The 25,729-nt window shown below is 47.7% G+C and overlaps 2 protein-coding genes and 1 long non-coding RNA gene across 3 annotated transcripts; 1 reads left to right on the top strand and 2 right to left on the bottom strand.

Moving 5' to 3' along the window:
* Positions 1-7,734: 7,734 nt before the first annotated feature.
* On the bottom strand, positions 7,735-9,203 carry LOC124469536 (bri3 binding protein). The gene is made up of 3 exons (XM_047022895.1): positions 9,017-9,203; positions 8,499-8,601; positions 7,735-8,197 (listed from the first exon to the last, which is right to left on the bottom strand). Exons 1-3 carry the CDS (start codon positions 9,194-9,196, stop codon positions 7,776-7,778), a joined length of 705 nt encoding a protein of 234 aa, XP_046878851.1. The 5' UTR covers positions 9,197-9,203; the 3' UTR covers positions 7,735-7,775.
* Positions 9,204-10,213: 1,010 nt separating this feature from the next.
* On the top strand, positions 10,214-24,248 carry lifra (LIF receptor subunit alpha a). Its single transcript, XM_047022649.1, has 18 exons — positions 10,214-10,388; positions 13,629-13,768; positions 14,029-14,168; positions 14,530-14,680; positions 14,948-15,223; positions 15,321-15,450; positions 15,583-15,707; positions 15,822-15,967; positions 16,429-16,582; positions 16,735-16,799; positions 16,892-17,114; positions 17,386-17,607; positions 19,368-19,469; positions 19,562-19,711; positions 20,293-20,430; positions 20,656-20,749; positions 20,857-20,923; positions 21,040-24,248. The coding sequence occupies exons 1-18, from the start codon at positions 10,357-10,359 to the stop codon at positions 21,607-21,609; spliced, it is 2,925 nt and encodes a 974-aa protein (XP_046878605.1). The 5' UTR covers positions 10,214-10,356; the 3' UTR covers positions 21,610-24,248.
* LOC124469393 lies at positions 23,085-25,145 on the bottom strand. Its single transcript, XR_006956298.1, has 2 exons — positions 24,688-25,145; positions 23,085-24,474 (listed from the first exon to the last, which is right to left on the bottom strand). It is a non-coding gene; the product is annotated as an uncharacterized LOC124469393 (long non-coding RNA).
* Between the last annotated feature and the right edge of the window lie 584 nt (positions 25,146-25,729).

Raw genomic sequence — 25,729 nt, 5'->3', positions numbered from 1 at the left:
GGTAGAGTTCGCTAGTGCCAACTGCCTGGTAACACCATTTTTTTGGAGAGTTGTCCATTTTCTAATCACATTGAAGCTAATTTTACGAATAAGGAAAAAACTGGTTGACCTAGATGACGGGATTTCAGCCAACCCGTGACAGAGCAACAGAACAGCGCCTAGCTTTACTGGTCATCTACTGTCAAAGACCTGCAACCTCCACGGTGGAGTCATCCTGACGTAAAGAGTCAGACTGCCGTCTAGCCTCCCGAACGAACACCGGCACCGTGTAGCTGAACGGACACCGGCACCGAGTAGCTGAACGGACAACGGCACTGAGTAGCTGACCGTGGGATTCGGTCTAACGCAAGTCTTAGACTGCTTGGTTGTGCTACGGTAGAAACTAAGTCCAGTGGTGTCCTTTAGCCCTGACAGAGACAAGCTCTCTCGAGCGTCACTCACCAAGATTAAGCCCGAAGTCTCGGTTCACCTGCGTCCTAAATCTGTCCATGTGGGTGTTCTTCTTAGTGTCCGGGTACCACAAGACCTTGGACTCCAGAATATTCTCGCTCATTGCTTCCGTGTCTTTTGACATGATTGCCCTGAATAACCTGCTTTGTATGTGGAGAGGTAGATACGCTAGGTGGGTGACTGCATGCAGCCGGGCCGTCTGCTGACTGTCAGTGTGGAGGAGGAGCAGCGGAGTAACTCAGAATCCTCCGCCCACCCGCACCGCGCTGCCGTGTCTCCTTCCGCGCGTCCTCCGAAATGGGGGCCTACAATTGTTGAGTAATCTTCAACAATAATTAACATGTATATATATATAACAACGCACAAAATATAAATTATTTATATAATTATGACAACAGGGTGATACAGTATAAGAATTAAAAATAAGCATATTACAGAGGTTCAATTAGCCTATTCAGAAGACGCTCTTCTATCCAAAACGAAGCTCGCAAAGTGAAAATATAAAGTAGCCTACAACATTTCAAGGATTAAACGTGCATAGTTCGAACAGTATTTCGGTTGTAATTCCCTCTGCAATGAATGGCCTTGGGTTATGTTGCACACAATTATACACAGTTGCAGTGTGCTATCCTTGTAATCCATTCCAAGGTTAGATTGGGTATTTTAAAATCAGTGGTATCACTTTTAAATGGGACCAGAGATTTGAGATTTTGATTAACCTTTCATGACAGCAGAATGCAGCCCCCCCACATACATGTATACTCTGGTACCTATACTCTGGTATACCTATACTCTGGTACCTATACTCTGGTACCTATATTCTGGTACCTATACTCTGGTATACCTATACTCTGGTATACCTATACTCTGGTACCTATACTCTGGTACCTATACTCTGGTATACCTATACTCTGGTATACCTATACTCTGGTACCTATACTCTGGTATACCTATACTCTGGTACCTATACTCTGGTACCTATACTCTGGTACCTATACTCTGGTATACCTATACTCTGGTACCTATACTCTGGTATACCTATACTCTGGTATACCTATACTCTGGTACCTATACTCTGGTATACCTATACTCTCGTACCTATACTCTGGTACCTATACTCTGGTACCTATACTCTGGTATACCTATACTCTGGTACCTATACTCTGGTACCTATACTCTGGTACCTATACTCTGGTATACCTATACTCTGGTACCTATACTCTGGTATACCTATACTCTGGTACCTATACTCTGGTATACCTATACTCTGGTATACCTATACTCGGGTACCTATACTCTGGTACCTATACTCTGGACTCTGGTGCTGGGGACCCGCTGCCCTGCATAGCTTACGTCTACAGCTATATTCTCCATAAATCTAAATTGGCCTTCACAAATGAGGGAATTCAGCCAAACCGTTAGAATAAAATAATCAACCATTTGGATCCAAATGTGTACGTGGGGTTGCAGACCCGCTTTAACTAGGGGGTCTCCCTTCGAAGAATACTGATCGATCACAAATGGAACGTATGGCCATGTGTGGCCCTTGTGTGTTCAACGTTAAAAAGCGGAGTGATATGTAAGGGGGCACAGCACGAGATCCTCTGACTGGTTGGCGTCCGGCTGGTCCCACATCAGCAGACAGATCCGTGTTTGCAAAATTATATTTATACTTCGTTTCATACACCACACACGCCAGTTGTGAGCTGGTTTGGCGGAAAATACTACGGAATAACACATACTTCGAGTCTGCTGCAACCTGGGCTGAACCGCCAATAGAGTTTAAGTAGTTGATAAACAATAAAAACTTACAAACGACAGTAAAACCTTAGATTTGTTTAGAGTCGGTTCGATAAACAACATGGTGTAAACAAAAGGGCAAATTTACAATCACCAAATCGAATTTTGTCATTTTTTAAATGTGTAAATACTTGGCCAAATTTATTATTCCTAGCACAGTTCATGTTTCGTTCCAGGGGAAACGTTTCCATTTTCCTCTGTTGGCTGAACTCTCCGCTTCACATGCTCGGCAAACGCCAGCGTACAAAACGTTTTATCCCAATGATCAATGACAGCTCTCAAGTGAGTTGCGCGGCCAATAAGAATCGAGAATGAGAGTACATTTTAGGGGTGTGCCCAATCAACATGACTGCAAACATGACCTGTTCAACCTCCCTCCTAAGAAATATCCTCAAAATTGAAATAGTTCTACCCGCAAATAAATGTAAAAAAGTGATATAACAAACATGCACAGTAGACTATGAGCGTGACGTCCATAGGAGGTTTGTAAATCTGATTTCCTGTTTGACATTGTTATCAGCTGCCAGCTCGTCTAGCGTGATACAGAACCACGAACGCTGTTGAGAACGACATGAGGTGACTAGGTGTGTCTGACCTAAATTAGTAAAAGGTTCAGTAACTCACCTGAAAGTTTACATGAAGGAAACTAAATTTCAGAGGCTATCATCAACCAGTACATTTGATCACAAAAGTATAAAAATATACATACTAAAAAGAACAAATAAAGCGTTAAACATAAAAGCTATAATTGAATATTCAAGATCAGGGAAATTAGAACAGACAGACAGGAACAGACAGACATGAAAAGAGAGACAGGAACAGACAGACAGGAACAGACAGACAGGAACAGACAGGCAGGAACAGACAGACAGGAGCAGACAGACAGGAGCAGACAGACAGGAGCAGACAGACGGGAGCAGACAGGCTGGAGGAGACGGACAGGAGCAGACAGACAGGAGGAGACAGACAGGAGCAGACAGACAGGATCAGACAGACGGGAGCAGACAGGCTGGAGGAGACAGACAGGAGGAGACAGACGGGAGCAGACAGGCTGGAGCAGACAGGCTGGAGGAGACAGACAGGAGCAGACAGACAGGAGCAGACAGACAGGAGCAAACAGACAGGAGCAGACAGACAGGAGCAGACAGGCTGGAGGAGACAGACGGGAGCAGACAGCCTGGAGGAGAGGTGATTGTAGGAGTGACTACACCTTGTGAAAGATGTTGGACTTGATAGGCAGAGTTCCGAGCCAAGGTCAACCGAGGAAAGGGCTCCTGGATGCCACTACAGGTTAGGGTCAAGGTTCACCAGTGAACCCCCTGATCTGCTCCCTTATCTACATGGCTGGATTCAAACACATAATATTTAAACCAGTCCTGAGTTTTAGAGCTCCAGTCCAGGTCTACTGGAGTGACAGAATGTGGAACCTAACAAACTGACTTTCACATCAGCCAGTATGATTTGGCAAAAGATGTGAAGGTGAAGTGGAGAGTGTGGAGGGAACCACATAGGTAAACAGCCCTACTAGTTGGGCAGCCATTTTATTCCATTCATTCATATTTTATTTCCTCCTTCATCCCAGCCACGTTACTGAGAAGCTATCTATGCCAGGGGCTTGTGTAGCTCAGTTACAGAGAAAGGCCTTGTGTGTGTGTGTGTGTCGGAGAGATTCAATCAGACAAGACTCTGCCAGGGTTGAGTAATGATCTGATGTGCAAGAAGTCTCTTTACTCTGTCCAGTATTTCAAAAAAAGCCTGTGGTTTTGCCACATATTGGATACAAATTTGCTTAAGCATGAACTCCCAAAAACAGGTTATATTACGTAATTTAAATACGTTTAAAAAAAAAACAACCCTTTCAACATGGTGATAAAGTTGATTTATTCAAATCTGGACCTCATTTTCACTGTAAAAGGTCTCCTTCGGGACAACCATTTCCAAATTTTTCATCACTTTATAACGCTTTCCAACACATAGCAGGCAGGAAGTAGGACCCAGCTCCCCACACACCACTGGATGGAAAACAGACCAATAGAAAACAAGCAGTTCAAAGCATAAAAGGAGTATACAATAAAAAAGTTTAAAAAAAAACAACAACTACATATATATTCTACTCAAGTTTCACAAAGAAAAGGTCAAGCAGTGGAAACTACCTGACTCGGATGTATTACATCATATTGATATATCAACATATTGGCACAGCACATTATCTGGAATAAGTAGACACATGAATCAGGAATGAATAAATACTATATTGGATAATTTTCCTTTTTGGACCAGTCTAGAGTGTGGATGTAATCAAGACCTGGATCACAGTGATCAGGCTCGGCTGACTGTGATGTCACAGAACTGGATCACAGTGATCAGACTCGGCTGACTGTGATGTCACAGAACTGGATCACAGTGATCAGGCTCGGCTGACTGTGATGTCACAGAACTGGATCACAGTGATCAGGCTCGGCTGACTGTGATGTCACAGAACTGGATCACAGTGATCAGGCTCGGCTGACTGTGATGTCACAGAACTGGATCACAGTGATCAGGTTCGGCTGACTGTGATGTCACAGAACTGGATCACAGTGATCAGGCTCGGCTGACTGTGATGTCACAGAACTGGATCACAGTGATCAGGCTCGGCTGACTGTGATGTCACAGAACTGGATCACAGTGATCAGGCTCGGCTGACTGTGATGTCATTTCCCCAGGCAGAACACAGGCAGGGATCAGAAATGCTGTCAGAGCGCACGAACGCTGGACTGATTGAACCCAGTCTGAACTCTGGCAGACAGAGTTTCTGAGAAAGAAGAATCCATCTCTTCTGCTGGGTCCCTAACAACATGCCTACTTCCTCACATATCTATCTTCTATTACACTGACAATATCAGACATCCTAATGTATACAATATTTAATGCATACCGCTCCTGTGTAATATTGATGGCCTGTCACAGCATCCAATCAGAACTCAGGATTTCTGATTGAGCGCGGGAACTTGCATGATTTGGTTCTCAGGTGCAAAATCCTGTGATGTTTTATTACAGCAAGCAATTAGAGAACTATCATCATCACAACCAACACATGTCCTCATGATTATACAATATTTTACTCATAATTACATGGAATATTATCTTTATGCATGGAATGACATTCAATCTGACAACAATCTGTAATCAATAAAAAAATTATAAAAAATCTTACAGTGCAACTTAAATGGTGATTTGTTCCACAATAAAATGATGATATATTCAGCCTTAGCAGTAGAAAAGCTAACATGCAACGCTGTTCTGCTGCTCTGGTGGCAACAGCACTGCCTACAAGCTCACAACTAGCTACAGTAACTTGCTACAGTAACGAACTGCAGTAACTAGCTGCAGTAACTAGCTGCAGTAACTCGCTGCAGTAACTCGCTGCAGTAACTAGCTACAGTAACTGGCTGCAGTAACTTGCTGCAGTAACTGGCTGCAGTAACTAGCTACAGTAACTTGCTACAGTACCTTGCTACAGTAACTAGCTGCAGTAACTAGCTGCAGTAACTGGCTGCAGTAACTTGCTGCAGTAACTAGCTGCAGTAACTTGCTGCAGTAACTAGCTGCAGTAATTTGCTGCAGTAACTTGCTACAGTAACTAGCTGCAGTAACTGGCTGCAGTAACTAGCTAGTCTTCCCCATCTCTCCCTCCCTCTCGTCATCACACACCTATGCAGGCCTTGCAACATCGATAGGTCTGAGATATTGTTCTCTCTGACACCTAAACATCATTAATGACATACTTTATCATATCAACACTTCTCAATATTAGCACAGCCTGAGTGACTTGTCATATAATATTTGTAATTATTTGTAATTCGGGACACAACTATCATCTCGGTTCATCCAAATCTCCAAATATGTTAAAGAGTGATTTAAAAACATGTTGTCTGTCATTCCTCATATCAGTGGGGTATAAACCTAAACTACATAAAAATCATTAAGAGTGGTTGGCAACCAGAGTTAAAGACCAACTACTGCTACCTACAGTACTGGACTGTGTCCTGGACCACATGTCCAGTACTGGACTGTGGTGTAAAGACAACATAAGACATCTGATTTACTTAGTGAAGGCCTACATTCACACAAATGCAGAGTGATCAAAGCATATCACAGTTCCTAAACAACAACAAATCTATCCAAAAGAACTACAAATACACACAGGCTGAGCGTGCTGCAGGGGCAGAGCACTGGTCCCTGATTGGCCAGACTGTTACAACCCATTGGTAGTGGCAGTGTCGTCAACAGATGGCGCCCCCTGGTGGCAGAAGAGTGCACCTACAGTGGGTTGATAAGACCTCTACAAAAAACCCCAGCTGCAGACTGTAGGCTCACTACTCCATGTGCTGTGAACCAATCACAGGAACACAAACCCGTCAAACCCTAACCAACCCCAGTGTAGAGAACCAAGTACATGTGTCTGCTGCAACATGCTCAACTGGTATCTGTGAGGGGGGGTTGAGATACCCATGGAGGTGTTTTTCTCCCTGAGATTGCCTTGCCTCTAGCTGACTGCTTCCAGTGTCCCTTTACGTCACACACTTCAGAATACACACACACTAGGAGGGTACTCACACACACACTAACCACCCCGCACATCACACACACAAACACACACTTTTACGAGACAGAAAAAGAGGTCCTGATGTTTTCTAGGTAGCTAATATGGACGGCGACATTTTGACCAAATCTATTTCAGTGTTCTAAGACTAAAACCGCAATAAATAAATTTACCATCTATCGATCTAACAGTGATACTATATGGATTGAAATACTTTGAAATAGTCAAATCAACCCGTCTTCCATGCACCATCCCCTAACCTAACCCATCCCCATTTTTAAAAAGGAACAAAAAGATTGTTACGCGTCATAACAACTATGTTCCTTATGCATTAATGTACAAGACAAGGATAAAAACAGACCATGAAGTTCCTATCAACCATGGTTTCCTCCGCCCCTCCTTTCCACCCATGCACCACCAGAGAAACTCTGAACTACCGCTTTAACTCTACTGTTAGTTGAGTAGGTGGGAACGTTTTCCAATCAGTGATCATAGTTAAGACCCCCCCCTTCCCCCTTATTCATTCCCAAGCCCCTGCCCTCCCCAGTTCTCATCTCATATTCCTCCCCCACCCAAAACACCCCCAGACCCACTCCTCCACAACCCCCCTCCCCTCTCCTCTCCCCTACAGCTCCCCAGGGCGCTCCAGGCTACCTACCCCCTGTCCCCCCTACAACTCCCCAGGGCGCTCCAGGCTACCTACCCCCTTCCCCCCCTACAGCTCCCCAGGGCGCTCCAGGCTACCTACCCCCTGTCCCCCCTACAGCTCCCCAGGGCGCTCCAGGCTACCTACCCCCTATCCCCCCTACAACTCCCCAGGGCGCTCCAGGCTACCTACCCCCTATCCCCCCTACAGCTCCCCAGGGCGCTCCAGGCTATCTACCCCCTATCCCCCCTACAACTCCCCAGGGCGCTCCAGGCTACCTACCCCCTATCCCCCCTACAGCTCCCCAGGGCGCTCCAGGCTATCTATGACCCTGCTGAGCCGGATGTTGAGCAGTCTGATCTGGGTGTCCAGATGGTCGATCTTCTCCTCCAGCGAGGCGGCTCCCCCGCCCCTCCTCCAGTACGCCCCCACAGGCCCCGTCATGAAGTACAGCACCATGATGAAGCACAGCGGCAGCACCGCCCGCTCCGGGTCGCCCTCGAACTTCTGCAGGATGTAGAGGCAGGAGAGCGAGAACAGCAGGACGCGCACCAGCCAGAAGAAGCGCCCAAACACAGCGTGCAGCAGGTAGAAGAAACCCCCCAGGAACAAGGACAGGAACCAGTAGGCCACCAGTACGGCCGCCACCAGCAGCAAGGCCCGGGCCGGTGAGGTGGAGAGGGAGGTGAGGCTGAAGTACAGGCTTAGGTTGGAGGCTGTGGAGGAGGGGGGTGAGGGTGGTGCTGTTACTCTCAGACAGGGATTTACAGGAATGACTAAAGGCACCAACTTATTAACCACATCTGTCGTACAGGTAAAGAGGGACATAGCTCAGTTATTACAGCATTTGACTGCAGACCAAGTGGTCTCTGGTTCAAATAAGCTTCTGCTAATTAAATACATTGTTATTATATTAGTAGGTCATTAAGCAAGCAGGTGCACAACACACACCATGTCGACATGAGGTCGCGTGGTTACTCGCATCCTACAACACTAACAGTCACACTTATGACTCACAGTCGATGCCCAACACATCCAGGAGGTCAGTCCAGATCTTCCACAGGGTGTCCAGGAAAGCATCGACTCCATATACAAAGCGCTCAGTAGTCTTCGAGAAGAACTAGAACAAAGACGGGAGGAAGTTGACTCACACGGGTGCAGATTTGAGAACGCACACTTATTGCAATAACCACCAAGAGTGTATTTATAGATACAAACAACATGGCTGAACTGATAACATGATGCCACTATCAAACGCTCCGGTGCTCACAGCGCTGTCGCTGTGCACGGTTGGGGTCGGTCACGGTTACTTAAACTGTTCAGAGGTCATATGCACACATTTAGTCGCAATATGTCATGCAGCAGCAACCTTTCCCCACAGAGTAAAGAAAAAGGCAATCAGATTTTCAAAATGGCAACCGTGGCCAGCGAGAATTGTGGTCCAAGGCGCACTTGATCAAAATAGCAAATCTTCTACACACCGTTATGCGACTATCTTCTTCGTTGACCGAGAGTGTTAATGGCTAAATACTAACCTTATAAAGGCCTCTTATGTTGTCCTCTCCAAAGATGTTGCTCAGTGTCTGGTAGACCCCATTCGCCGCCCTTCTGAAACTGTTCTGGTTGCTGGAGTCTTTCCGGCTTCTGCCCGCCTCTGCACACAGCACAGAAGCCACGAGCATAAGCACGGTTAAGTGTAGTTTGATTCCCTTCATATTACGGACGGAGAAAGGTTACTTAAAAAATGAAAATGCAATCAGAATGGATCGATTTATCAAGGATAAAATGAAAACAGAGGCCGACGATGGCTCCTTGGATGTGATGACGAGAGTAGCTAGCCGTGATGCTGCTGATGACCCCAGGAAGATATTAGGGTTGCCAGGTTTGAACCAATATTTTCACAGTACTTGGTCTTCCCCACTCTTATCTGAAATGGACACTGTGCGCGTTCCCTTTTAGCTTTAATTTATGTTAAAACCCAAAATTACACTGATTCGGTGTATCCATGACCATGTTTAAGATTTAACAACGCATAATAACAAAGCATGACAGCAGGTGTCCTTAAATCGTGACGGAAGTGGGAACTGTTTGCTGTCAAACAGCGCCACCATGTGGAGGTTTTAATTATCAAGATGTAGGCTACAGACGGAGCACCTAGCAAAGCTCCTTGTATTGAAAGGGACACATTTTTCGTTTTATGCTGTAGCATTTAGGGTTTCCTAGGAAACAGCCAACTCCCCCCAAAATACAACTGTCACTGGCCAATGTCTTTTGGCGCTTAGTGGAAACTATGTTTTTCAATTATTTTAACTTTCTTTCAGTATCTATTTCAGACAAACTTGTGTAAATAGTGGTCCTAATATAGGCTATAACTGAGCAGTTGCTTTTGTGGCGTTTTTTTTCGGGTGTGTGGACTCAAATATGTTGAAGGATAAATGTTTGTCTTTGACACTGAAAATGGAATTTTTGGTTTGAGACACCCTGGTAGGGGTTCACACAATCTGGCAACCCAAGGCTGAATACCATTTACCTTGCACAATCCTTTCCACATATCAAAATGTAACGGTACAAATAAATATAAATCGTTTTAGTTGGACACAACTTATCGTGTCGAACTAAATGATACCCTTACCAGCCCGAGTTTGTAGTAGAGATGCACATTTCACCTAGTTAGGTTCAAGGGAAACAAGAAATGTAAATGGGACGGGTCCTGTCCGAACACGCCTTTTCCAGTAAACACATCCAGGATTGGGAATTCTGGGAGCGACAGAAAACGCAACCGTGTCGGGGGACAGACAGTGCACCACTGAAGTGGACATTTTATTACTCGTCTGGCCTTGTCAATCGGGCTTTGGAGAGGTTCATCAACATCTGTATGTGTTGTGGAAGAAGAAACTCGAATATAAGGTGAGGTATAATATAATTTATTTTGCTGCTACTATCTAGCTAGCTTGTTAGCCTACGACTACGTTGCTAGTCTACTAGTTCGTTTGTGATACGCTTGTGTAGCATGCAGTAAAACATGGAGACACTTTTATAGCTGTACTAAGGGCCTAGGGCTGAAGATAAAAACATGAATATCATGATACGATATCAATATTCACATTTGTTTAGTCAATGACATTTTAAAGGTCCGTTATGTGTCATACATAGCCAGTACTTCTGTAGCTACATGGCTGTGGAAATGCGAGCTTTGCACTAGCTACAGTACTGTATTAGGTTAGAACTAACGTTATAACTATTTTATTCGTTTTATAACAGCAGTATTTCGTGGATTTGGATGACTTCATTTGGCCTAAATATTTGACATTTACATTTCTATGTTTCTACGACGTTTTATATTCTAGCCATCTTGTAAAGTGTTTGTTCTGTGTCATTATTTTAATATAACGTTTTCTCCGTCAAATAGACGGATAGTGGTGTGACTCTGTAAAACTCGCCCTTTAACCTCCCGTCCAAGATTAATCACATCTAGTCGTAGTCCAAACAAGGACTGACTGAAGCTGAAATATTAGCCTTGTTTGTCTTTAAAATGTCAAGGTCGTGTTGGATCTCACACAAAGATGCGTATGTGCCGTGTACATCATGATAGAGGCTGTGTTTACTTAGTCTCTGCTGGTGGTGTTTTTGTAAGATTCTTTGTATTGACGCTTTATAAACCGAAATAGTCAGTTACTTTGAGTTGCAAACAACGATAATGTTGGTGATTGTAGGCTACTTAAGTACCCATAGGCATTCCTAAACACCGTGTGTTTCACATTCAATATTAGAATTCCACCCATACAACTAGTCAGAGTCCTGTCTTCATGATTAACCTGATGTTTTCCAGACAGAGCTACACTTTCACTTGAAGGGAGGAAGGAAGGAGAGGGAGGCATGTTGGTACGGAGGCAGTAGCAGGGGGAGGGAGGGGAAGAGGAGGAGGGGAGGAAGAGGAGGGGAGGGAGAGGAGGAGGGGAGGAAGAGGAGGGGAGTAGAGGAAGATGAGGGGAGGAGAAGGAAGGGGAGGGGAGGGAGAGGAAGAGGGGAGTAGAGGAAGATGAGGGGAGGAGAAGGAAGGGGAGGGGAGGGAGAGGAGGAGGGGAGGAGAAGGAAGGGGAGGGAGAGGAGAAGAGGGAGAGGAGGAGGGGAGTAAAGGGAGATGAGGGTAGGAGAAGGAGAGGAAGAGAAGGAGAGGGGAGGAAGACAGTTGTGATTTCCTTCCAGTAAAGTATGTGAGTTGCCCTGTGTGGAGCTGTTAGGCAGCGTGACCAGTTATCCAGCCCCCTGCACACCTGCTTCAAACATTGATTCACTCTTGCAGTCAAACGGTCTGCTCTTGATTTTGGGAACTGACTAATGAAACCATCAGGTAGCTGAATGTCAAAGGCACACTGTTAACCAAATCAGAAACACGTTAAATAGTTATTTCAGTTAGACTCTGGGACCGTTGTGTGTTTTGACTTGAGGCTGCAGTGTTGCTGAGAGAAGTCCTCAGGAACACAGAGACAGCTTGTGTGTGTGTGTGTGTGTGTGTGTGTGTGTGTGTGTGTGTGTGTGTGTGTGTGTGTGTGTGTGTGTGTGTGTGTGTGTACTACAGCCTGACCAGTATCAGTCTCTCATGGAGCACTTTCTGGAATATTTGCTTTTTGTTATTGCCGTTTCCTCCCCACCAACCTCAGTCAAAAACAAACTCCTTGTCAACGACTGCCACAACATTTTCCGGAAAAGTCCAGTTGTAGAGACAGAGGGGTTTTGAAGCATGCCACTTTAGTAGGTATGCCCTAGATAATAAGAATACAAAGAGTCACAGTGAGTGAAATTCAATAAATGGTGTGTTCCAGACGTCTGTCAGTAGACATGGATGGAGATGTTGTCGTTTGTGGTTTGGCTGCTTCTGAGAAGGCAGGATCCCTCAGATCTCACCTGACCCACTTCCCACTCAAAGTGCTTTCTTGTCGATGTCAGTTGTGCCCTTTGGCTCTTGGTGGTATTAGAACGCTTCAGCAGCCGTGTCCCAGCTTGCCTCAAGATGGAAAACAAGCGCAATACAACAAACAACACAATATAGAAATATACCCGCCTACTATCCTGCAGGGTTGGTGCGAGGCCAAGCCTTCGTCTTGTTCTGCAGGTTCCTAGCCAGGCCCCTCGCCCCAGGCCCTGGCACAGCCAGCCCAGGCAGCACACACAGGACAGGCTAACATCAGGGTAACATCTGTCCCAGATGAATAAAACATGCCAGTATCAGGGACAAGGCTTTGTGTGTTCTTAGATAGGGAGGGTGTTGCTGAAGGGAATCAGGTTCCTGTTACCACAATTCATCCAGAGTTCCATGTGGAAAGTGTTTAACACAGACCAACTTAGTACCCAGTGATTGGAGGGTTCATCTCATTTTCAATACATTAGATTACATTTGACTAATTCAGTAGGCTCTTCTATCCAAGCAACGTACAATTAGAGCAAACTGACAGAGCAGCAGAAGACCCAGGCCCAGCAGTGCTCAGTGGTCAGAGTTCCAGCAGTGCTCCAGTGGTCAGAGTTCCAGCAGTGCTCCAGTGGTCAGAGTTCCAGCAGTGCTCAGAGTTCCAGCAGTGCTCCAGTGGTCAGAGTTCCAGCAGTGCTCAGAGTTCCAGCAGTGCTCCAGTGGTCAGAGTTCCAGCAGTGCTCAGAGTTCCAGCAGTCCTCAGAGTTCCAGCAGTGCTCAGAGTTCCAGCAGTGCTCCAGTGCTCAGAGTTCCAGCATTGCTCAGTGGTCAGAGATCCAGCAGTGCTCCAGTGGTTAGAGTTCCAGCAGTGCTCCAGTGGTCAGAGTTCCAGCAGTGCTCCAGTGGTCAGAGTTCCAGCAGTGCTCAGAGTTCCAGCAGTGTTCAGTGCTCAGAGTTCCAGCAGTCCAGAGTCTGTATTTATTGGAGGTGGGGATGAGTGCTCTACCAGGACTCAGTCTGATCATCTACAAGGTTGTGTCTCGTGTTAGACCATCTGGCTGTCCGCTCAAGGGTCTGGCATCAACTCAACTATGTAGCTCTGATAACGGGCAGTTTGGAAGAGGAAGTTAACACTGCTGTTAGTTAGTTATATGAATCATTACAGCCTGTAACGTATTATTAATCTGTGCTGAAGTGGTGTGTGGAGGGAGCAGTGTTGACCTCTGACCTCTCTCCTTCAGGGTCACTCTCTCGCTGCTCAGTCCTGCTGACCTGCTGAGTCACACGGACCAGCTCCTCCTGAAGTATCTGAGCTCCTCCAGCATGCAGCACTACCTGGTCCTCCTGCTGGTGCTGTCTCTGTCGTCATGCCAGGCCAGTGGTAAGACCTCCAAACATGCAGGGCGGCTCTGCAGGCTGTTATCATGGAAACGGTCTCTCACCCCTGAGGGCAATTCACAGTGTGAAGGAGAAACCTGTTTAGTCTCTCTCCTACCATGACACACAGACAGACAGACAGACAGACACACGTTGTGTAGGGAGTTGTGTACACCAGTGATGCACAGTTTAGATTCAACGACCAAGATTCATCAACTATTTAGAAGATAGCCCATGACCAGTGTGGTTCCTGTGCCCCCCCAGGCCCGCCGGCGGCCCCCCAGCAGGTGGTCCTGGAGGCAGACCGAGACGCCCAGCGCCTCTCCATCACCTGGGGGGGGGGGGACGCCCCCCAACACGACATCCTGATCCAGCGCTCTGAGTTCATGGTCACAGTGTTCAACGTAAGGGGGGGAGTGGAGGGGGGGGTTAACATTTAGTAATTTTTTCACAAACAACAAACAAAAGTTAACAAAATAAGCATCATGTTTGTCTCGTCTAGCTGAACCCTATCTTTCTGGAATTTTCTGAATTAATGTTAATCTAATAATAACACAGGTCGCTAGTGTCTAAATGTATTTCAATTCCAGTACATGATGTTTCTCCATCTGAATGACTGCAATAGCCCAATCTGAATTTTAATAGTACTAAAACAGGAACCATGACTAGATCAGTATCTAGAACAGTAGGTGAACAGTACTAGATCTAGAGCAGCATCCTGGCCACCAGCCAATCGTCAAGGTCGTGTTGTGATTCTGTCTCCAGGAGACGGTGGAGGCAAAGCCAGACGCGGCCGGAAGGTTCCGGTGGAACTGGACCTCAGAGGAACCGCTGGAGTGCACGTCCCTGTCAGTCACCGTGCGAGCGCGCTCCGCTGACGAGCTCAGCAACTGGAGCAGTCCTGAGATCCTGGCAGGTAGGGGGGAGTGAGGAGGAGAAGGTGAGAGGGAGGGTGAGGGAAGGAGAGGAATTAAGAGAGGGATAGATGGAGAGAGGAATAGAGGGATAGATGGAGGGATGGAGAGAGGGTTAGATGGAGAGAGGGATAGATGGAGGGATGGAGAGAGGGTTAGATGGAGGGATGAATAGAGGGTTAGATGGAGGGATGGAGAGAGGGTTAGATGGAGGGATGGAGAGAGGGTTAGATGGGTTAATGAACAGAACTCCTGGTCCTGTCTCCAAGGTATGGACGTTCCTAGCAACGCCCAGGCCCAGATGTATCCATCGAGCCGAGTGGTCGAAGTGGGCAGCAACACCACCTTCTGCTGCATCATCGCCGAGGGCGACAGCTTTGGCAAGATCACCTATCATGCCAGGGACATGGACATCACCCGCCTGAGTAGACGGAGCTATGCTACCACCCGGACCAATCAGGGCCCCTCCGCTTCCTCTGGCACCAATGTGGTGTGTAGCAACTCCAAAACAGTAGTTACCACGGGAGCCGTCATGTTTGTGGGATGTAAGGAAGTCAATCGTACACACACCACTCTCCTGTATCATCACACACACTCCAGACAGACTGGTGTGACCCCTGACCTCTGACCCCTGACCCCCAGACCCCCCCCAGCCCAGTGACCTGCTGTGTGAGACTCATGACCTGCGGTCAGCAGAATGCCAGTGGAGCGCCGGACCAGACACACACCTGATCGGCACCAAGCGCAGGACCCATTACGCCCTCAATGGCAGGTAGGACACACCTCTTATCCCCTCCATCATCCACTATCATCCTCTCCATCTTCCCTTCCTCCTCGCACCCTCCCCTCCATCATCCACTATCATCCTCTCCATCTTCCCCTCTCCTTCCCTCTCCTTCCCCAGGAACTGCAGCCTGGCAGGTGGGATGCTGTGTGGGTTGGAGAACTGGGAGGGCAGCTGGACCCTGGAGGCCTGGAACCAGCTGGGCCGGGCCAGGCTGAATGACAGCGCCGAGCTGAGCCACAGAGGTACACACACACACACACACTGTATAAAACTTACATATACCATATACACACACTCAACACGTGTCTGTTCATTGGTTCTTGTTTTGTACCTGCTGATTGGCTCTTTGGTTCCAGTGCGTCCGTTGTCGGCGTCGAGCTTGGTCGCCACGGTGATCCACCCCTGGAATGCCACTCTGCAGTGGGCGTGGCCTAACCAGACCTACGCCTCCCTACAACTCACCTGCCAGGTGGAGCTCATCTCTAACTGGCACCCCAGCACGGTGAGGGGGGGGGGGGGCTGTGGGTTTCAGAGAAAGATAGTGTTACATAAGTGAGTGTAGACCTTAAAACCTTAAAAGCCTATAAGAAAACAATGTTCTCTGTGTGTCTTGATGCCTGTGTGTGTGTGTGTGTTTATGTGTGTGTGTGTGTGTGTATGTATGTTTATGCCTGTGTGTGTGTGTGTGTGTGTGTGTGTGTGTGTGTGTATGTTTATGCCTGTGTGTGTGTGTGTGTGTGTGTGTGTGTGTGTGTGTGTGTGTATGTTTATGCCTGTGTGTGTGTGTGTGTGTGTGTGTATGTTTATGCCTGTGTGTGTGTGTGTGTGTATGTTTATGCCTGTGTGTGTGTGTGTATGTTTATGCCTGTGTGTGTGTGTGTGTGTATGTTTATGCCTGTGTGTATGTTTATGCCTGTGTGTGTGTGTGTGTATATGTTTATGCCTGTGTGTGTGTGTGTTCAGCAAACGTTCACAGGGGCAGGTCTGGACACCGCCGTGATCACAGGGCTGCAGCCTGATGAGGAATACCGCTGCAGGATCCGCTGTGGCTCCCTGAGGAACTTCTGGAAGTGGAGCGACTGGAGCCTCTACCTCACCTTCACCACCAGCATGGACCGTAAGGGGGTGGAGAGTAGAGAGAGCATGAGAGGGAGTGTGCTATGTGACTGAGCCTTGTGATGGTGTGTGTGTGGAGGGGTACAATGTGTGACGGTGTGTGTGTGGAGGGTACAATGTGTGACGGTGTGTGACGGCGTGTGTGTGTCCTAGGCCCTGACACTCCTGATGCGTGGGTGTGGATGGACAGCAACAGCACTGGACGCATCATCTGGAAGGTGAGTCCTGCTGTGTCTGTGTGTGTCTCTGTGTGTGTGTGTGTGTGCTGGGGGGTGTAACACGCCAGTGAACCTCTCCTAACCCCCTCCAGCCCCTGACCAAGAGAGAGAGCCATGGCCAGCTGAGCAGCTACGAGGTGACCCTGTGGAGCTCGGAGGAGAACCGCCAGAGGAGCCACGTCCTGCCCCAGAGAACCCACAGCCAGGCCTTCTCCCTGGGCAGCCCCGCCGCTGGGGTCAGGGTCACCATCACCGCCACCAACGCTGCCGGGGTGTCCCCCCCGTCCACCCTGGGGATCCCTGACTACCTGGGAGGTGAGGAGGGGAGGGAGAGAGGAGGGGGAAGGAGAGGTGATCCCTGACTACCTGGGAGGTGAGGAGGGGAGGGAGAGAGGAGGGGGAAGGAGAGGTGATCCCTGACTACCTGGGAGGTGAGGAGGGGAGGGAGAGAGGAGGGGGAAGGAGAGGTGTAGGAAAGGGAGAGAGCTGTTGAGAGGAGAGGAATGAGGGAAGGACAGGGTAGAGAGGATAGACCAGTGATCTGATGATGTTAGTGACCTGGCATCTGACCCTGTGGTGTCCTCAGATGGGGAGGTGGCTGTGTTCCGGGCTGAGGCCACCCAGGCGGGTTTCCCCCTGTCCTGGATGCCCCCACACAACACCAGCTGTGACTACCTCCTGGAGTGGCACAACACCAGCTGTGACTACCTCCTGGAGTGGCACAACACCAGCTGCTCACAGCCCTGTGCCCTGGACTGGACCCGCCTTCCTGCTGGAGCCACCAACACCACCATCCTGTCAGAGACAGGTACCCCACCAACACCACCATCCTGTCAGAGACAGGTACCCCACCAACACCACCATCCTGTCAGAGACAGGTACCCCACCAACACCACCATCCTGTCAGAGACAGGTACCCCACCAACACCACCATCCTGTCAGAGACAGGTACCCCACCAACACCACCATCCTGTCAGAGACAGGTACCCCACCAACACCACCATCCTGTCAGAGACAGGTACCCCACCAACACCACCATCCTGTCAGAGACAGGTACCCCACCAACACCACCATCCTGTCAGAGACAGGTACCCCACCAACACCACCATCCTGTCAGAGACAGGTACCCCACCAACACCACCATCCTGTCAGAGACAGGTACCCCACCAACACCACCATCCTGTCAGAGACAGGTACCCCACCAACACCACCATCCTGTCAGAGACAGGTACCCCACCAACACCACCATCCTGTCAGAGACAGGTACCCCACCAACACCACCATCCTGTCAGAGACAGGTACCCCACCAACACCACCATCCTGTCAGAGACAGGTACCCCACCAACACCACCATCCTGTCAGAGACAGGTACCCCACCAACACCACCATCCTGTCAGAGACAGGTACCCCACCAACACCACCATCCTGTCAGAGACAGGTACCCCACCAACACCACCATCCTGTCAGAGACAGGTACCCCACCAACACCACCATCCTGTCAGAGACAGGTACCCCACCAACACCACCATCCTGTCAGAGACAGGTACCCCACCAACACCACCATCCTGTCAGAGACAGGTACCCCACCAACACCACCATCCTGTCAGAGACAGGTACCCCACCAACACCACCATCCTGTCAGGCTGAACGATTAATTGCATTTGCGATAATATTGTGATGTGACAAAACGAGATCTTGTAATCGCAAGGGCTGCGATTTTACTCTGGTCCCGAGACACGTGAGAGTAACGCAGTTTGCAGATGAAGGATCAATTTTGCACGTTACACTTGACCTTGACCTGTACGATGGCCTCAGGCTCAACAGAACCTGACACTACAGACACTTTGCCAATTTTGCCTGTAAAAAAGATGCTGCGCAGTGTCAAGTATTGTGCAAAACCTGCCTGGCTAACGTTGCTACCTCTCGGGGCAACACCACCAACCTAATTCAGCCCTAAAAAAACTCCACAAAGCCATGTACGATGCATAGCTAAAATGCTGAACACCAGTGTGTCAAATAAGCCAGATAACACCCGACAGGATCACTGATCAAAATGTTTCAAAGCCTAAATCCATGTTCATGTACGAAATTAGTCAAGCAGTAACAGCATTCATCACAAAAGATGATGCCCCTCAGTGATGCACATACAGTAGGAACACTATGGCTGTCAGGGCCAGTACTGAGAGGCTGCAGTACTGAGAGGCTGCAGTACTGAGAGGCTGCAGTACTGAGAGGCTGCAGTAGTGAGAGGCTGCAGTAGTGAGAGGCTGCAGTACTGAGAGGCTGCAGTAGTGAGAGGCTGCAGTCCTGAGAGGCACAGGGTTGTGAGCAAAGTGAATATCTCAGTCTTTCAACCGTTCAAAATGTTATTTTCAAAACTTTGTTTACTTATTTTTATTACATTATAAATGAAATTATATTTCATGTATTCTTTTAAATTCTTCTATTTTTTTAATATTTTGAATCAAATTTAAGTCAGTCTACTTCTTATATCTATAATAGATTGAGCGATCTCTAGATAGCTGTGTATACTGACTGCGTGGTGTGTGTGTTTTGCCCGGTGCCCAGACTGGTTCCAGCCAGGAGTGAGATACACCTTCTCTCTGTACTCCTGCCCGTCCCAACTCCCCACCCTGCAGCAGCGCTGGGAGGCCTACATGCAGGAGCAGGGTAGGTCTGACACACACACACGGACTGTTCTAAGGGTAAAGGTCCAGATCTACTGTGTTTCATCGTTGTGGTACCTGTGGCTCCTCCCCCAGCCCCCTCCAGGTCGTCCCCCCACGTTTCGTCCAATCAGCAGGGCTCTGGCGTGCTGCTGACCTGGGAGGAGGTTCTTCTGGAGCACCAGAGGGGGTTCCTGCTGGGGTACCGAGTCTACATGGCCAACGCCTCCAGACTCTCTCTGATAGGTAAGACTGTCTCCAGACTCTCTCTGATAGGTAGGACTGTCTCCAGACTCTCTCTGATAGGTAGGACTGTCTCCAGACTCTCTCTGATAGGTAGGACTGTCTCCAGACTCTGATAGGTAGGACTGTCTCCAGACTCTCTGATAGGTAGGACTGTCTCCAGACTCTCTCTGATAGGTAGGACTGTCTCCAGACTCTCTCTGATAGGTAGGACTGTCTCCAGACTCTCTCTGATAGGTAGGACTGTCTCCAGACTCTCTCTGATGGTAGGACTGTCTCCAGACTCTCTGATAGGTAGGACTGTCTCCAGACTCTCTCTGATATGTAGGACTGTCTCCAGACTCTCTCTGATAGGTAGGACTGTCTCCAGACTCTCTCTGATAGGTAGGACTGTCTCCAGGCTCTCTCTGATAGGTAGGACTGTCTCCAGACTCTCTCTGATAGGTAGGACTATCTCCAGCCTCCCTCTTATAGGTAGGACTATCTGGTTCTCTCTGATAGGTAGGGCCTAGACTAGGCTATGCTGTCTTTCCCTTGGTTATTGGATAGTCCAGTTATTTCACACTCCCTTCTCCTCTCTCCAGCCAACATCACTGACCCAAGCCAGAGGAACTACACAGTGACCAAGCTCCCTGTTGGCTCATACAAGTTCACCGTCAAGTCGTACAACTCTGCCGGGGAGGACGGTGGAACCCCGGCCTATATCTCTCTGGATCCCTACAGTACGTTAGCATGAGCTGGGTCTATCTACAGCCCTACAGTACGTTAGCATTAGCTGGGTCTATCTACAGCCCTACAGTACGTTAGCATTAGCTGGGTCTATCTACAGCCCTACAGTACGTTAGCATTAGCTGGGTCTATCTACAGCCCTACAGTACGTTAACACTCAATGTTCATGGACAGCACACCAGTATGAATGAATGCTTGCTTGCCTTCTCCTCTGGCAGCTGATTGGCTCATCCTGGAGATCCTGGTTGCCCTGGGAACCATGGCGTGCTTCCTGGCTGTTGTCACGACCCTGTGCTACAGGAAGAGGAAGTGGTGAGGCAGCCAGATTACTGAACAGGAAGCTGTCATGTCACATTCTCAGCAGATTTATTGTATTTTGTATTCCAGTTGTTGACTGTTTGTTGTTGCCTGTGTCCCAGGGTGAAGAAAGCCTTCTACCCAGACATCCCTGAGCCCAGCCTGCCTGGTGATTGGTCCATGCCTCAGGTAAGCTGCCTGTTGATTGGTCCATGCCTCAGGTAAGATGGGGATCATGACCTCATGGCACACCGCCAGGGACACACACTGTCCTGGTGCCAGAAAGTGTCATGTGTGTGTTTCAGGGGACTCTGGACCTGAAGCCGTCTCCTCACAGCATGGTCCACATCCTGGAGAAGCCAGAGTGGGACTCCAAGGAGGCGCTGGTGACTGTGCCCGAGGAAGAGGAGGAGGAGGGCAGCGCTCCGGCCGACACCGACGAGCCTTCCGTCCTCCGCTACTACAACCAGGTGGTGGACCAGGGGATGCCGCGGCAACGCCCCGCCCACTTCCCAGACTCCTCGGCGTCCTCGGGCAGCTCGGTTGACTCGGCCCGCACCGACGTCACCTACACCGGCATCCAGGCCTCTGCCCCGGCCCCCCAGCCCCAGCCTCCCCTCGGGGGCTACCGGCCCCAGATGCACCCGGCCTCGCCCCCGGCCTCTGTGGAGCAGGAGCAGGTTGGGGCAGAGGGGCCCTTTGGGGGGTACAAGCCCCAGTGCTCCTGGAAGATGGACTCCCCTGTGGAGGGCCTGACCCCCTCCCTGGGAAGTCCCACCTCAGTCACCTCCTCCCAGTTCCTGCTGCCCGACCCCGACGACCAGGTCAAAGGTCAAACCTCCTGGTTCCACAGCCTGCTGTCAGGCAAGCCCTGATGATGTCACCCTCTGCTCCATGATGTCACTAGCTGGATGACGATGTCAACAGTCCGGGTGACAGTCAAGATCCTCACTGCCTTCCTTCACACAAACACACACACACACCTCTCAAGGGCATTAGTGATGTTCACTGTTTGTTTTCATTATTTGAATGCTTGTTTACGTGTTTTTGGGATTGGACACTTACCAAACGGACCCTCCGAAGAGCACTGACTAGCAGAGCTCACCTCTCTCATGGTGTAGACAACCAGGGAGAACAAGCGCCACAGAGCTACGAGCCGTGACAGAGCTACGAGCCGTGACAGAGCTACGAGCCGCGACAGAGCTATGAGCCGCGACAGAGCTACGAGCCGCGACAGAGCCCACATGCTACTGAAAACAACCCAGGAACAGAGACACTGAAGAGGGTTCACCTTCACTAGGAGAAACTCAAAGACACACTCACACTACATGTAAACACAGTCACTGCTCTCAACATGAACACAGATGTACACTACTAGCAACACGACAGTATTCATGACACACCTTTCTGTGGTTATCATCCTTAGGAATCTTTCAAGATATAGACAGTTCTTCTCTGACTGATATAAGCTAGTAAAATAAGAAATTGTGTATTGGTTTTGATGTTTTCTTAGTTGTATAATTGTTGTGTGTTATATGTTCTACTCATATCACCATGGTAACTACTGGCCAGATCAACCCTTTTTTGTTTGTTATTGCACTCTGTGATTTATCATCTCAGATTTCCAGGGTTGCCCAATCTACCTGTGGATTATTGATTGTTCTACAGCCTTGCACCAAATAGGTCAACGTCATGCCCTTGTCATGGTGGTGAGGTGATTGTAAAACGTATTTAATCGTTGCCTTGTTCAAACATGGTATGCTTCCAACCGAGTTCACTGTCCAAGCGGACTGTTTAGCTTCCTTGTGTTTGACACATACGCTGCAGAAATACTTGAGCTCATTTAGAGAGTGGACTCTCCTATGCATTTGGGAGTGACAATCGTGGGATTGTACAAATCTGATCATTTTAATTGTTAATCATGAGCCAAGAACAGAGATTAGAATGACTTTGGCATTTGTCTTTCTGGTTTATAGCGCCGCGCTGCCAGATGATGTTACTGTGAAGACGTGACAAGCACACTAGACAACCGAGCCTCCGACCGGAGCCCGGACGCTTGATTAGTTGCCGTGTTTTGCAGTAGGTTTCCCGTTAGCAAAAATGTGGTTTAGGGCTTGTGTGAGTAGTTAGGTTTAGGGCTTGTGTGAGTAGTTAGGTTTAGGGCTTGTGTGAGTAGTTAGGCTAGATCATTAGCGCGTAGCTTTCAGGAGGCCGTTCACTAGCTCATCGTTATAGTTACGGCCAGTCAGGGCTGCGTCTAAAGCGGTTTCGTTCTCTTCCTCTACTTCTTCCTCCCCCCTTTCTCCTCTTCCTCTCGCGCCGCAGTATAAAATGTGACACGTTGTGTTGGTTGGACGTCTAGTGTCAGAAAGCTGAGGAGGAGGCTGCTTGGAACTAATTAAAGGCACCCTGACATTAAACTCAGCATTGATGCCGTATTATTCATTTTCAAATCCTCTCCAGCAAAGAAGCTTTAAACACGACTGTGATGAGAATAGGCCGACATGATCTGTACAGTCGCATGATTAAATGGCTTTAATGAAAAGATGCCTGTATATATTATGTCAATTCCTTTTGAGGTCCTCGACAACAACGAGGTCTTTGGAGACTAACATTTGAATGCTGTGTGTTAATATACTTATTTTGTTGATATGGTCATCAACTTCAAATTTTTTTTTTATAATATCAATGTAATAAGCCTTTTTTCATGTATATCACTGCAACCGCAGCCCATTACTATGTCATTACTATGTCATTACTATGTCATTACTATGTCATTACTATGTCATTTGTCCTTTGTTTCCCTGCCCACATCAAATCCCCGAGCTATTTAGTTAACAGAGATAATCAATTTTGATCAGAATAATTTGTAACTGTTACAGATTGTGTCAAACTGAACTAAACCTATGCCGGTTATTGTAGCATTGATAGAGCAACAGGATCAACACCCTTTCAGGCAGTCTTGTCGTAGAGCTAGCGGTTTAGTATTAGTGCTGCAGCTTAACTACTTGTCTAGTATAGGCTATTCTCTGGCTATGTGGTTGGTTCTGGTTGTTGTGATATACCTTGCCTAGACTCATCTGCATTTGCCTGATCTGGTTGTATGCTGTTATTGAAGCATGTTATATGAACATTTAACTATTTGAAAGTGCAAAAGTATATGTAGAAATGACAGGCCTACTAAACCGTTAGAATCACGTATCGGCTACTGCTTGGCAAATAACACTAACATTGAAGTGCATGGCAGCTTGACTTAACATTATTAAGACTTAAGGCTTTATTGACAAGTGTGATGCGGTTAAAACAAAACAACACTGAATGATGCTTGGTAGCTTGTACCTGTAACACAGGTTGTGTCATTTTGTGACGCATTTACAGTGATGTTTCACATTAGGAGAAATGAGAGTCTTTTTTTTCCGGTGAATGGTTTGTCAAGAAAACACTAATTATGTAAACACTGCTGCTTATTGCAATAATATTACACCAGTTTTATGCAATAAAGTTACAAACAGTTGTCTACTTTGCATTTATCAAAGTGACCTCTTTACCAACTACGGTACATACCTAACACCCAAATCTCTGGGACATCTGTGGTCTCCTCGTCTGAGTGCGTTTCTCATTACCAGGAAAGTCAATGCGTCTTGGTCACGAAAGTGTTGCATGGATTGGGTTAGGGTTAAGTGTAACATGGATTGTTATGTTGATAGGTGCATCTGACAGGGAACATCACAGCCTGGAAACTGCAAGATTGTAATATGTTACAAGATTATATGTGACCAATAAACTTGATTTGAATATATTTTCATCATAGATAAGCCTTAATAGTGTGTATATATATATATATAGATATTAGCATATACATACTGTTCAGCCAAACTAATGTCCCCTCCAATGACTCCATCTAAACCAAGCCTGTATAGACCATGTTCAATGAAAGCAGAGCAGGATCTTACACTATGACCCCCAGGTATCCATGACCCCCAGGTATCCATGACCCCCAGGTCTTGGGGGTATCATCTGCATGTGGAGGCCAGGGCTCCTGTTGGTGGTATGTAGCGTACTAGCTGGGAGTAGCTACAGGTGATTTGGATAAACCTAAGATAGCAGAGTAGTGCATGTACCATTATGCTTACCAGGAGGCCTGCTGTAACTTCATGTCGGTGGTACTGGAAATGAACTGGCATTTAGTACTGGAACTAACTACTGTGGGATTGCTAAAATAGCAATAGTGTGCTGGCAGTTGGAACTGACATTTTGCGGTATTTCATGAATTCTAACACCTTTGCAATGTGGTGTCTTAGACAGTACTGTGTACGACCATTTTAATGAGTCAGAAATATACAGAATGGCTCAAATAAATAGGACAAATTAGAGCTTTACTGTTGAGACGAGGTGCTGCCATCTTGGATTTCCTCCGACTTCCCGTCTTAGTTTTAGAGCAGCTCTTTACCACTGCCACCAAGTGGTTCACTTTCAGAACTGCACTTGTAATGCTCACATGACACTACCGGCCCTTAAAAACCCGTTCCATAGGGCTGCGCTTTACCATCGCCATCTGGTGGTTTAGAGGGAGAACTGCACCTGTAATGCTCACAGTAAACCACTAGATGGCAGTATTAAAGCGCAGGCCAAGGGCGCTGTCGAAACCGGAACTCTCTCCTCAGGCCTCTCTAACCGGAACTCTCTCCTCAGGCCCCTGAAATCGGAACTCTCTTGGAGGATGTATTGCATTTAAATAATACGTTAAACTTCACTTTTAGCAGTGTTTTTAACATAGCGAAAATGAGCAGCGTAACGTATGGTGAACATTATCACAAAATATTACGTTAAATGATTGTCTCTGCTTGTTATTTGGCGCTCAGCAACATACAAAGAAAGCACATCAGAAAAGCAGGGATAAGTGAATAGTTCAGTACTTTACTTTTTGAACCATAAGTTTTCAAACCTATCTGGCTATCTCTCCAAATCTGCACAAATGGTTCTTTGTTTCTGAGT

Source organism: Hypomesus transpacificus, chromosome 7, assembly GCF_021917145.1.
Source record: "Hypomesus transpacificus isolate Combined female chromosome 7, fHypTra1, whole genome shotgun sequence".
In the NCBI taxonomy this organism is placed as follows: domain Eukaryota; kingdom Metazoa; phylum Chordata; class Actinopteri; order Osmeriformes; family Osmeridae; genus Hypomesus; species Hypomesus transpacificus.
The sequence above is the reverse complement of the archived record's forward strand: the minus strand, read 5'-3'. Positions and strand labels throughout refer to the sequence as shown.